The sequence below is a fragment of the Balearica regulorum genome, chromosome 3 (assembly GCF_011004875.1).
Source record: "Balearica regulorum gibbericeps isolate bBalReg1 chromosome 3, bBalReg1.pri, whole genome shotgun sequence".
NCBI lineage: Eukaryota > Metazoa > Chordata > Aves > Gruiformes > Gruidae > Balearica > Balearica regulorum.
This window is the reverse complement of record NC_046186.1, coordinates 78,871,204-78,884,236: the sequence shown is the minus strand read 5'-3', so window position 1 is coordinate 78,884,236 and position 13,033 is coordinate 78,871,204. Positions and strand designations below refer to the sequence as shown.

The following is a 13,033-nucleotide window of genomic DNA, read 5'->3' as shown; positions in this document are numbered from 1 at the left end:
ACCATTTTCTGGGGTTTACTATATTTGACAAGCATGTAAACGTTTAGGGCATGAAATATGCCTACATTACTACTAAGCATCTTTACCTTTATTGCTCCATGCAGCTGGGTTACAACAGAACTCCTCTGCAATTTCTGCTGCTGGCCACGAGCAGAGTAGAGCTGCAATACTTCATGAGTGCTTCTTCCAGCCAACCCTTGATACTGTTTTTAAAAAAAAAAAAAAAAAACCCTAAAAAAATCACTTTAAAGTGCTCATGTTTTCTGTTGCATTCTGTCCATTTTGTCCCTGTAAACATTTGTAACTCAACTGTCTGATTACATGTTGTAAATACATAATTTCTTTGCTTTTACCTTTTTCTGAGTCACATGAAGGACCACCTCAAGGTAACTGGCTAACATTCTACTTCCTTAGGTTGGTAACGCTCAGCATCAGATTACCAAAATGCTTTTGCAGTACCTAAACCCCCTTACTTACACTTGAGATGGATCTAAATGGTTACAACTGTGCCTTCGCTTAGGGAAAAGGGCTGGTTACATAGCTGGTTTCATAGCTGGTTTAAGCATCTTCCAGCCAACTGCATTTAATGCAGAAAGCTCTCTGAAAGGACAGGAAGCAGAACGAGGACACGCATACACCTGTGTTAACCACGGAAGTCCTGAAAGAGCTGGTAATACACACACAACCCCAGCTCAGCGTTCACTACTCTAGCTTCCTGACAGCACCGACCACATTACATTCAGTAGAGTTGCAATGGTGCAAAACTGTACCAATAAAGCACTAAGCTGGGTCTTCAGAGATCAAAGCAACCAAAGCAATTTTTAAAGGATGCGGAGAAGAATGCTTTCTAATAATCTAAAATTACCTATTGTGCAAATGCAATTTTTATGGCCAATTTTATTTTTTTAGATATTGAAATAAAAAGGAAAACAGAAACAGCGCAACTTTAAATATTTACAGGCAAGAACACAAAAAAGAAATCTCCATAGAACACTTGTGAAATTCTGCAATATGGCAGAATCTGCAAAATATTAAAAACTGCATTTTCATCATTTACTGACAGTCCTGTTGCTTAAAATGAGCTGCAACTTCTTCACCTGCTTTCCCCTGCAACCTGTTGACATTTATCATTCCTTAACCAGTACTAATAGACTCTTTTGTTATTTTTGGAACGCACTTGTCCCTAGCATAGACTTAGTTCCTACTTTATTCAGGCCATAAATTCTGTGACTGCCGTTCCCTGATATTTAAACTAACAGAGCACAGAAGAGTACGACATGAAAGAGCTACATCTGCTCACATAATGGGTGTTATTTAATACCAATCATTTGATAAGTAAAAAGTAAACATTTAATTACAGTTTAACTCAGATGACATCTACAAGAACAACAATACAACATCCTGGAGCTGTTAAAATAAAGAAAGACTATATTTTCCAAGAAAAGTACTTCATTTATCTAAACCAACCTTTTCATGTGGCTTTTTCACCTTCACAAAGCATGCATCTTCTATTTACAGATGCAACCTGAGGGCCTGCACAGCTATACAACACCTTAGCACGAATATAAGAAATTCTTATGTGGAAAAGAAATAGCAGGAAGATATTATTTTAAAAGGAGTCTCTTTTTTTTTTTTTGTTACAGGCTTTAAGCTACCAGAAGTTGAGACCAATTCTATACAGTGTTCACATGTCCTTTTACTCTGAGGATTTTTTAAGACTCACATTACTCAGATGCAATATTTACAAACACACTTGACAAAAATGCATACAAGTAGCTCACTAGAATTAGTATCTCTAATCACATATGAAAAGATAAGCATGTATATAAGCAATTGCAGTATTCAAGCCTTATTATTAAATAAGTTTAAGCTAGTTAAAAACCTACTTTTAACATCTAATGCATTGTCCACCATCTGCACAGGTTCTCTCTGACTCCCTCATTTTTCTCAACATGAACATTAAAGGGGAATGGTCAATTCCACTTCCATTGCAGTCAATCTGTCATCACTTCCACTATCAACTTTATTGCAAAGGCTACCTTGGTTTTGAGATACTGTCCATTAAAATAGTTTTAGCATTCATCAGAATTGTTTGTATGCCAGAACTTGCAAATTTGTGCTCGTGCATGAGAAGGAAAAAACTAACTGTAAAACTTGTTACAGTCAGCTTTATTATAAACAGAAGGGAAACTGAACTACTTAATAGTGTTCTCCAAAGTGAAATCTCAGTTCTGCAATTGGATCCATTCTGGCAGACTTAGTTTATGTATGGAAGATAGCAGGATCAGGACCTCAAAGACTGCAAACAAAAGCAAGGGGCATGCAGGTAGAAAAATACCTTTCCAAATAGGCAAAAGCAAGTCTGCAAAGAAAGAATCTTTCTTATGTTCAATAACAACCCTTACAATATGCTGCTGGGATAATAATATACTGGGATGTGGAAAACAGCAGCAGTGCTGACATTCATGATTGTTTTAAGGATATAAGCAAGGGAAGGTGTATAGCAACAGATAACATTTGTATTAAGTTCATACAACCTACAGACCAGCATTTACACTGCAAATCCTAATTTATGGCTCTCCTCATATGTTTGTCTCCAAAGCTCCCTCACTCACTTCAGCCAAAACAAATCCAATTAGCTTTTACAAGTTAAGAATGAGACCTCTGTTAACCCTGGTCACTGTGACTGAACTTGTTACAGCTCAATCATTCAGGCAGCTCCACCACCAGATCTGAAGGGTCAGTGACTGATAGCTGAGGGCAGTAAGTTTTTTCACCAACTATGCTGGTGAAATATTGGGAGATGGGTGCAACATTGCACAACTTTAAATTCATCTAATTAAAATGAGTATTCTTTTTAATAGAGACTCTTCAATTAAGGTAAAACTATTTCATGTCAGTTTAGCTCACATTTTCAGATTGTTGGGGTAAATTAACCAAGGAGAAGTAAAAGTCTTTTAAGTGTATTGAAAAACTGCCTGAATAGAAACATCAGTGCAAGGTTAATCGCAGGGTATTCCCACAAATCATTTGACGTTCCTGACTGATAGCAGTAACACAGCCACACTCCTCATGTGTCTGTAGGTGCTTGTATCTTCCAGCACATTTTGCGATAAACTGAGATAGTGTTGTATTTAGAAAACTAGGCTTCATTATCTAATACTCATTTAACTACTTCCTACATCTGATGCACCTTACTAACTAAAATGTTTTTGGGTTTTTTTACTCTCACGAATACAAGAAAGAAACTAACAGCTGAAATATTTAAAATCTTTGGTAAGTATTATAAAGGAGAACAAAATAACAGAAACATTTTCTTAGAACCAATTATAGTATTCTTCTGTATACCTAGCAAAACTCATTTCAGATGTACCATCTGCTTCCAGTCAGGCTTTGAAAAATGTTAAACCCACTTTTATCCGCAGGTGTTAACAAACCCACAGGGAGGGCAAATGGCTTTCCTGAGGTCACCCAATCATTTATTGTTTCAGTCCAGATTAGAAACTCTTGGCGAACAGTCTCTATCACAACTAATACTCACAGCTGGCTCTAGTCTAGTGTTATAGATCAATATTCAAAATTCTGTAAATCTCTGAAATCCTGCCTTTGAAGACCCCAAACATTATCACAGGCTGCTCCTTGTTTCAACAATGGTCTAGGAACAACATATCTTTCTGTAGAAGGATGTAAGAAAATGAGAGCATCCATTTGTTGCTGTATGCTCTGTGACTGACTTCTGGAACAGTACTTTGCCTTTTCTAAACAAGTATAACACTAGTACTATGAAAACATGCAACAGGGCATCTTTGGTAAGTCTACTCATAATGAAATATCTTTCCTGCACTATATGAATAGTCTTTTTTAAAGGATCATCCTAATGATCTCTAAAAAATATTCCTTCAAAATCTACCCTTGTCTTTTAGGGAAACGTTTTCCCTGCAAGCCGAAAACAATATTCCATATTTAATGCTTGCAGAGTCGATCCTTCAGTTCACTTTTGTGGCAATTATTTAAATGTACATCATCTTTTAGTTACTTAATCGTTGCATTATTATTGCTGATAAAAAACCTGCCACCAAAAATCCCCAAAATACCGAGCCTTAATCCCTTCACAGATTTCCCCAACAGGTAAAGAGTGCAAAAATTGAAAATAGGAAGGCAGATTTCAGTGTCTTTTTTTCTATTTTCATAAGAATTCTTTTTGGAAAAACACATAATAGTTACCTCTGCAAGTTTTAGATGAAGAGCAGCGTTTTCAGTTTCCAGGACAACTATTCTTTCTTCTTTGGTCTAAGGAAAAAACCCACCCAAACCCACAAAGGTAAGAATGAAATTTATACGAGTCAGATGAACGTTATTCATTGTAACAGCTTTATTACATTCCTCTGTTTCTCTACCTTCCCAAATCAAAGGGCTACCTACCCCCCAACCTCCTCGGCACGCTATTTGTCTACAAGCACATAAAAATTAGGATAAACTCTAAATACTCCACGATTACCCAGATTTTCTGCCACTTCGCCTGCTCACGTGGAAATGCATACGTACAAAATTTTAACTGCTTTTGCTTTATAAATCCATCTCCGGACGTTTGCCAGGTCATTAGAGAAGCGCTATTTTATTTATTTATAAACAACCACGTAAGCGCCCGTTTCCAAGGCCGCAGCGTTAGAGTTCCTCAGTGGCGTCGCAGCGAGCCCGTCCCTCCGCACAGCCGCCGCCGCCGCCGCCGCCGCCGCCTTCGGAACCGGCCGGGGGCCCGCCCCGCCCAGCGGGGGCTGGGAAGGCCGATCGCACCGCTGAGACCGTTTCTAACCCAGCCCCAGGCGGAGCAGCCTCTCCCCCACCTCAGGCTGCCCGCCGAGCCCCCCCAGGCTGTTCTGTTTAGGACTCCGGCCTAGAGTTTAAGCCTAGAAATCGACTTTTAAGAGAAAAGGGCCGGGCACGTGGCACCGCCGCCCTCACCGGACCGAGGCGCTGCCCGTGGCCACGTGCCCGCCCCGCCCCCGCCACGGAGGCCGAGGCGGGCCAGCTTTCTCCCCACGGCCCGCCCCTCGCCTCCCCTCCCGCCGCCGCGGCGCGGGGCTCACTCGCAACCGCTGCTCCAGCTGCCGGAGGCGCTGCGCCCACACAGAGCCCGGGTCGAGCCCGCTCCGCGGCCGCATCGTCCTCCCCGCTCCCGGGCAGACCGGGACCTCGCTCGGCCTCAGCCCCCCTCGGGGATTTAAATCCGCCAATGAGAAATCCAGCTGGGGCGTCCACTCGGCTGCCATGGTGACGGGTCCCGCCCTCTGCCCTTACCACCGGCAAACGCTTCGATTGGCTGGGCGAGCACCTCGCGCGCTGCTCACGCACCACCTCCGGCCGTTAGCGTGGCTACGGCAGGACCTGCCGGCCGCCCCCTCGCCGTGAGTGACAGGAACGCGAGCCAATCCTCTCTCAGTGAGGGGAGACGGGGCAGTGCCCCTCCGGCCTGTCAGGGAGGGCGCCCTCGGCGGGGCAGAGGCAGTGGTGCCCCTCGGCCCACACCGCCATTAAATAGGGACTGGAGGCCAGCAGCGGTATCCCTACATCTACAGCATCACTTGGGACAAATGACCTCGGAGCGCAAGGCCAAGGATGAGAGTTAAGAGTGGAGGGAGAGAAGCAAAGCCTGTAGCTCCCAAGGCCGGTGTAAGGCTACTGAAAGTTGTCACCTCGGAGCATCCTGGGGCCAGGGGCACAGGGCCTGTGTTCAGGTTCAGCAGCCACAGCAAAGGGCAAGGAGAAAGAGGACAGAGCCTCGAGCTCCGACATTGGCTACAGGATTTCTCTCCTGAGTAGCTCGCCTAAGGCTGAAGAGGCCACAAAGAAGATTAAGGGATAGGAACATCTGTTACACTGAGTGTGCTGGGGGGTGTTCAGCATGGAGGAAAGAAGGCTGAGGAGGATGTGATCAATATGTATAAATACCTGATGGGAGAGTATAAAGACAACAGAACCAGACTCCTCCGTGGTTCCCAGTGACAGGACAAGAGGCAATAGGCACAAATTGAGACACATGAAACTCCTTGTAAACCTTAATTATTTTTTTCAATTTTTTTTTTATTTTTTTTTTTCTTTAGTGTGAGGGTAGTCAAACCCTGGAACAGATTGCCCCAAGTGGCTGCTGGGTATCCGTCCTTGGAGATACTCAAAACTCAACTGGACACAGCCCTGGGCAAGCAGCTGCAGCTGACCTGGCTTTGACCCTGGGCTAGATGATACACAGAGGTCCCTTCCAACCTCAACTATTCAGTAACTATGAACAAAGCCAGTGTCTAGGTTTAGTCTTAAGAGATGGACAAAGCCTGCAGGTCCAGCTGGTGTGAGAACCTAAAAAGGCTGCTCAAGACAGGAACTATTCATTCAGCTTATGGCTGGGGGGGGGGGGTGTCTCGCTACAGTTTTCAGGGCTAACATGTGACGAACTTTAACAATACTACTTAGTGCTTTACTATATTGCACTGAAAGATTAATGTTATCTTGAAAGCAGCCTGAATACTAGTTGCCTACTAAATGTGAAAGTATGCCAGATACAGACATGTCAGCTTCTTGGAAGTGGGAAATAACACTATTTTTGCACTACAGTTTGGGGTGGTTTTTTGAGAAACTGAAGGCAACATCATAATTACAGAGGAATCCAGTTCTGCAAAACAGCAGTCTTCAGTTACTGTCTACTGAACGTGGTGAATGCACTGTTGTACGGGCAGTAAAAAATGCAAAGGCATACAGCAGTGAATCTCTCCGTGTTTGGCACAAAAGGAATAGCAATCCTTTACAGAGGAACCCAGATGCAGCCCACCTCTCTCAGACCAAACCAAACATCTCTGTGCAGCTCTATCAGCTGTCTTCTGTGATACTGGAACTTCCTCCCGTAAACTCTAGCCTCAGATTAAAAAAACTAAACAAAACTGACTGGAAGGCCCTCAGCTGTTTGTCCTTGCAACTATTTCTCCATTGGTGGAAAGAAATGAAAACTGACAAATGGATTTAGGCTAAAAAAAAAAAAAAAAAAAGTTCCAAAGTACTACAATACTGAGGATGTCAAGAGATGTTGGCACTAAGTAAGGCAGACAGGATTTTATCAACATCAGCTATTTTGGGGACAATATTTTAGTAGCTTGGGGGTGTGTAACTCAATTCTTGACACTGAGCTGTGATTTTTATATGTAATACTTATCCTGCAGCAGCAATCAAGTCAGAACCATGTTACTTCCAACATAACTCAACTTGATCTCAGAAGGACCGTCTCTGAAGTGTAATGGTTCATCTCACCGCTACTGTGGGTTTTACCCACCATGAAAGAGATTAAGAATTTGGTTTCTGTAGGCTGTAACAGAGAGGACTTAACTTACTATCACTCTGACTTCGAACTAGTAACCTAAAACTGAGCTTGCCTGGACTACTTCTATATAGTCATTTCTCTATGCGCACCTGAAAGTTGAACAGTACTGAAAACTCAATCCCATTTGTGTAAAAAAAAAAAAAAAAAGTAAACTAATCACAATACGATGATATGCTCTGTGACTCACCACAGCAGCAGCGATTCTCTTTTGGGAACTTCCTTCTGTTTCCAAAGCTCAGGAGAAGTTACTTGCCGGGCAGGGAACAAACCAGTCTGTCAGTACGATCTAGGCAAGAAACAAATACAAAATCCAGCCATCTTCTGGAAATGCTGCAAGGCTGTATTGCAGTATGCCTTTCTACACCCATTCTCTGCTTTGAAGAATCTCGGGGGGTTTTCCCCCAAAACTTCTACCAACTTGATCCTGTCTCCCCCTGCAAATGCAGAGCCCTGCAGTTACGAGAAACAAAAAGAGCAGACAAGCACTTGGGAAAAATACTGAGGAAAGGCTGCTATCCCTCTTGTGCCAAACACGAAGAAATTAACTGTGCTGTGCCTTCGGATTTTCTACTGCCTGTATGAGAGTGCATTCACTGTGGGCAGTAAACAGAGATTTGTGCACAGCCTGTCATTGAAACCTCCTAAAACATTGTTCAGCGAAGCTGGAAATATTTTATTCCACATTCAGCAAGACGTTTGTTTCGGTAAGCATAGGTCAGTCTGAACGTGGATCTGTTACTAAGAGTAACTGGAGGTTCTCTGAGCAGGTGTATTGCACCATGATCTCCTTCAGGCGTTTGCTTACCTGCCACCACAGCTGGGAAAGACATCAGCTGACTCCGAATTTTTAATCTGTGAGGCTTTGCCTTCTGCACCACAGCCACTAACTGGCCATTTCAGATGGCCATATCATTTGACAAAACAGGAGGAAGAGCCAAATGGTTTCCCATTCTTATTAAATATGCAAGTTACTATGTGTTTTAAGACTATTCTCGGTGAAGCTCATTTTTCACCGTGGCTGTTTTTGTTATGATTTCTTATGTTACCCATTGAATTAGGGGGTAAAGAATAGCCTTGTTTATTCTGCTGCTTGTGCACTCATTGCTTGACCTACCAACAGCAATCTGTATGATCAGGTATACAGTTTATTATTTCAGCAAACAGGACATGCGCTATGGACTTTGTCAGTTTCTTAATTTCTCTGCCCTTTCCTCAATTACCAGCAAGACTGTAGGACAAACAGTACACAAAAGCAGTTGAAAAGCAGTGTATATGGATGATAAGTGCAGAAGAGAGGATTTGAGAGAGGTTTAAAAATAATTAGGGTTTTTGCTAGGAGCAGCAGACGTGGCTGCATACGCAAACGTGATTTCCCACAGTTATCACCATAAGGGTCATCATCAATTAAAATATCAAGACCTCTGCTGCTAAGGATGACAACTCATGTCCCTAAAGCAAACCTGACCTGTCCAAGGCATAGCTCAAAACTTGTTTTCTCACTGAAAATGCATTCCCACTGTTGCATATCACGCAGTTCCACCCCCGCACTGCTTTAGTTTGGAAATAAATGTTTCTGTGACACAGTTCACAGTTGTGACAACTACAGTCTCAGCAAATAAATCACTTTTCTTGTACCAGTTCTTTGCTCTTGCTTAGACTGAAGGACAACCATACAGAAGGACAATGGATGGTTTCCTTTTTCTTCCAGACTACACGTTCTGTATTCAAAATTAAAAGTTCTTTTTCTTTAGTCTGTTCTCACAGTCAAAAGCTACAGACTGAAAACACGGATGAAAGATTCCACTCAGCTATGCCTCGAGGTCCTGGCAGCCATTTCCTTGCAACATACTACACAGCACTTTTGGCTTTCCGTCCTTCCTTTAGCTTCTTTCCTGCCTTTACACACACACCTCATACTAAAATCCAGACTGTCCTCATGAGTGATTTTGAGAGTTCCAGAGCACAGACCCCACAACTCCAGAGATTAGAGCACTCACCTGGGAGGAGACGTAGGTGGCTCTCAAGCCCGGCTCCAGAGGACATTTACAGCTACAGCAGAAGGCACCTTCAGCGCTTTGCTGGCACCTGGTTCCCTCCCCAGCAGAACTTACTCTGCTGTCTCCCATGAAGAGTCAAGGCATCTAACCTCATCAATCGAACAATGCAAGAGGAGCACCACCATTCTCAAGTCCTTTAACTCCACTCAAAACTACACACTGAATTTGACTCTACCTCCCCAAACTTCCAGGTCAGCCAAACTGGTTTTTTTCAGAGATTTGACAAAAAGTTATCCCGTCTTTGTGTTCAACATGAAGAGATCAAGTGACTTTTTAACGACAGCAATCACAGTGGAGGCTCTGGTTGTAATACTATTTCCTTTTCTGAAAGAAGCTGCATTCCAGGTTCCTCTCCACTGTCAGAAGTACAGCTCTGCACCCGAGGAGGATACAAATACAGCACGACTAGCCTGTGTCACTGACCCCACCACTATTTACTCTTTCCTAAATTGCTGGTTAAGCTGTAAGAATCACTTCTTTCCAATCCCTGCTACAGGTATTAGGCCAAGAAATTCTCCTCTCTGATTAATGAGAATCAAGCTCCTTTGTTGATTCTCCATATAAAATTAATTTGAAGTTTTCATCTATTCATTAGGAGATACTGACTTTGCTTGTAAATATATTTTAAAAGGACAGGTAAGGCAGAACATATTAACAAGAGCCCCATTGGTTTATGACAATGCTGTTATAAATGCAGAATCAAATAACAAACAGTACAAAAAACATTTAATGCAAAGTTAAATACAATACAAACTTTATTAAAAATAGGTTGCAAGTGAAATACAGTAGAAATGGGAAACTACAGCAGTTTTGATGTTTTTCATAATAATGCACAGACAAATATGAAAAGCACTTTTACACATATTCACACTTGACCCGAATGCCCAATAGCGGCCAAATCCACTTGACTGAAGGTTATAGGTATTTTTTTGCTAAGCCTTTTTTCAGATTCTAGCAGCAACAGTAATTCAGCCACAGCATAAGATTTTTTCCTTAAGAAAAATTTGTCACTGTAAGGCTGCTAGTGTTCTCAAGATAAATTGGGAGAGGCTTGCTTTTCCTGATTAACAGACATAGCAAGCATGCAGATCCTTCATTAACACTTTGAACCAGTTTAATCTTCTACTTCATATTTAACAGGTGAAACGGTAAAAGCACACTTTCAAATAAGAAACCTGAAATACGTAAAAAATATTTACACTCCAATTTTCATTAACTTGCATTTATTTATCATACAACTCTTATTAAAAGTGATTTCTTTCCTAAGGCAGTGAAAGTCTACCCCTTTGTATTTGGAAGTGTGCACGATTCCCTAAATATATATTTATAAGAGAACAATATGATACAGGAAAAAAAAAATCATCTAAAGCCAGTAAAGGGCTTTGTCAAATAGAAAATTTGTTTGGAATCACAATATATATTGTCTTAACATCACACAATGAGAAAAAAAAAAAAAACTCTGATGAGGTCCTTATTCCCAACATCATCAGCCACATATGTACAGCTGAAGAAATAGTGGGAGGAAAAAAGATTAACAATTTAAAATTAAATAAGGCTATTACAGTGTGAAAAAATAGCTTGAACTGCCAAAAAGATTTTCAGTACAACAGTAACAGGATGTCAGTAAAGCCAGCTAGACTAAAGAAGAGCTCACTAGCGCTGCTGCCTCCTCAGCATGTGCAGAGATGGTTGGTTGCCAGCGCACCAAGTCTGTGAACGACCTCACAAACTTTCTAACTCCCAGCCAGCAGTATTGGATTTGATGCTTCACACTAATATGCCAGTTCACTTCTCCACAGGAAAAAACAAAACAAAACAAAAAGATATTGCTAAATTGATAATAGCAGACTTATCAATACTGTTCCTTGCCTAATTGCCTAATAACTTCTAATCTACCTTCCTTAGAAAACATACGTATCTGTTCTGCTCACCTTGGAACTGAATCACCTTTAACACAGTACTAACATTTTGGTCCTAACCAATGAAGGGTCACTAGTGTAACCTACTATCTATTGCTTATGTAATTTTTAATAAAACAATTATCCAAAGGTTTTATCTTCACATTTTTGTAAGTCTGAAGCACACATAGTAGGGATGCATTGACATTCAGACTTTTCCATAACTACAGGTAAATTCTTACGCAACCATTTTAGACCCAACAAATACGTAGGACTAGAAATGTTTTTATCCCAAGGCTCTACCTACAGAATGTGTGTTATTCCAGTACTAAGTAATGGTAAGATCTGTATTGATATGCTGATCATTGGATGAACACCATACAGTATGTCAAACTTGCATATAAAGTCTTATTTAAGGTGGCCCAGATATTGGCTTCTTTAACAACCTAAAATACTAATTTCTAGTGCACAGTTCAGTTTAGGCAGTTCAAGCTATTCTCACTCTCTCTGCTCAGCAGCTAAAACAAAAGTGTGTCTGTAAAACACCAGGAAACAGAACTTATCTTTGACAAGTGCTACTTGGTCTGGTGCACAAGAACTTAACCCCCAAAACAGAAAGAGAAAAAAGTTACCTTCACGTGATTCATATCTTAAAATTTTACAGTGCTTTCATTGTATAAACCACAAGCTCCTGGCAAAGTAATCAGTTTTCTTGCTATTGCAACATCTCTAAATCTTAATTAACAGTCTTAGATATAGAGGAATCAAAGTCACTCCTTTCAGAAAACATTCATTTTCTGTTCATTAGTAGTGTGCCCCCATCTCAGTCCCTCAATTTGGAGATCTTCAGTTACATCTGATAAGGTGCTTTAATCTTACTTTGTGTTCAACTCATTTTCCAGTTCCATTAATTTCCTAGAAGCTTTTACTTTATTGGATACATCCTGACCCTGTGAAAAAAGTCGTTGGCGTTCCCTGAATGTCAAGTTTTCTGGTGCTCCAGGTAAATCTGTATCTTGACTGGAAAGGGGAAAAAAAAAAAAGTCTTTGTTATAATTCTTATCTACAATATCCTTAAATATTGTAACTTAGTGACACGTACCGACTGGTAGCTTTTCTGACTACAGCAGAAGACTCTGTTTAGTGTTCTGCAAGGTTTTGTTCCCCACACATACCTTTAATTCTGACATTGTGCTATCACTTCGATAAATTAATGGCTCATGAGCCATCTCTGGCACATTAGCATGAATGAAACTGCTCGCCAATTTCCAAAGTCAAGTGCAGGTTGTGTCTATATTAGCACAGCATTGCTGTTATGGCTAAATCAGTGCCACCTGTTCAGGAAAAAGCACTGCAATACAAAGCTTTTATGGCTTGGTACTTTTATGGCTACTAGTGCTGAGGTATGTTGTAGCGGCTGCAACACCTCTGCATTTTCTTCTATACTGGCAAAGCTTCATAGAATCACAGAATCATACAATGGTTTGGGTTGGAAGGGACCTCAAAGATCATCTAGTTCCAACCCCTCTGCTGCGGGCAGGGACACCCTCCACTAGACCACGTTGCCCAAAGCCTCATCCAACCTGGCCTTGAACACTGCCAGGGATGGGGCAGCCACAACCTCTCTGGGCAACCTGTTCCAGTGCCTCACCACCCTCACAGGGAAGAATTTCTTTCTAACATCTAATCTGAATCGACCCTCCTTCAGCTTAAAC

At 41.5% G+C, this 13,033-nt stretch overlaps 2 protein-coding genes across 30 annotated transcripts in view; both read right to left on the bottom strand.

Annotated features, from left to right (window-relative positions):
* KIF25 (kinesin family member 25) overlaps nucleotides 1–7,570 on the bottom strand; it is a 45,019-nt gene extending 37,449 nt beyond the window's left edge. Inside the window, exons 1-3 of one of the 3 annotated variants that reach the window (XM_075748620.1) lie at nucleotides 7,551–7,570; nucleotides 4,225–4,290; nucleotides 87–203 (exon numbers count right to left, since the gene is read on the bottom strand). Coding sequence is in view for 1 of the 3 variants with exons in the window: in XM_075748617.1 (XP_075604732.1) it covers nucleotides 87–203; nucleotides 4,225–4,290; nucleotides 5,088–5,270 (366 nt within the window). In the remaining 2 variants the exon portion in view is untranslated. Of the gene's footprint in view, nucleotides 1–86; nucleotides 204–4,224; nucleotides 4,291–4,962; nucleotides 5,040–5,087; nucleotides 5,286–7,550 lie in introns of those variants that run through there. The other 2 variants (XM_075748617.1, XM_075748618.1) reach the window with 2 other exon arrangements.
* Nucleotides 7,571–10,157: 2,587 nt separating this feature from the next.
* Nucleotides 10,158–13,033, bottom strand: part of AFDN (afadin, adherens junction formation factor) — a 133,398-nt gene continuing 130,522 nt past the window's right edge. For all 27 annotated transcript variants that reach the window (XM_075748588.1, XM_075748590.1, XM_075748580.1 and 24 more), the window contains one exon: nucleotides 10,158–12,338. In XM_075748588.1, coding sequence (XP_075604703.1) covers nucleotides 12,194–12,338 — 145 coding nt within the window. In that variant the 3' untranslated portion in view covers nucleotides 10,158–12,193. The remainder of the gene's footprint in view (nucleotides 12,339–13,033) is intronic.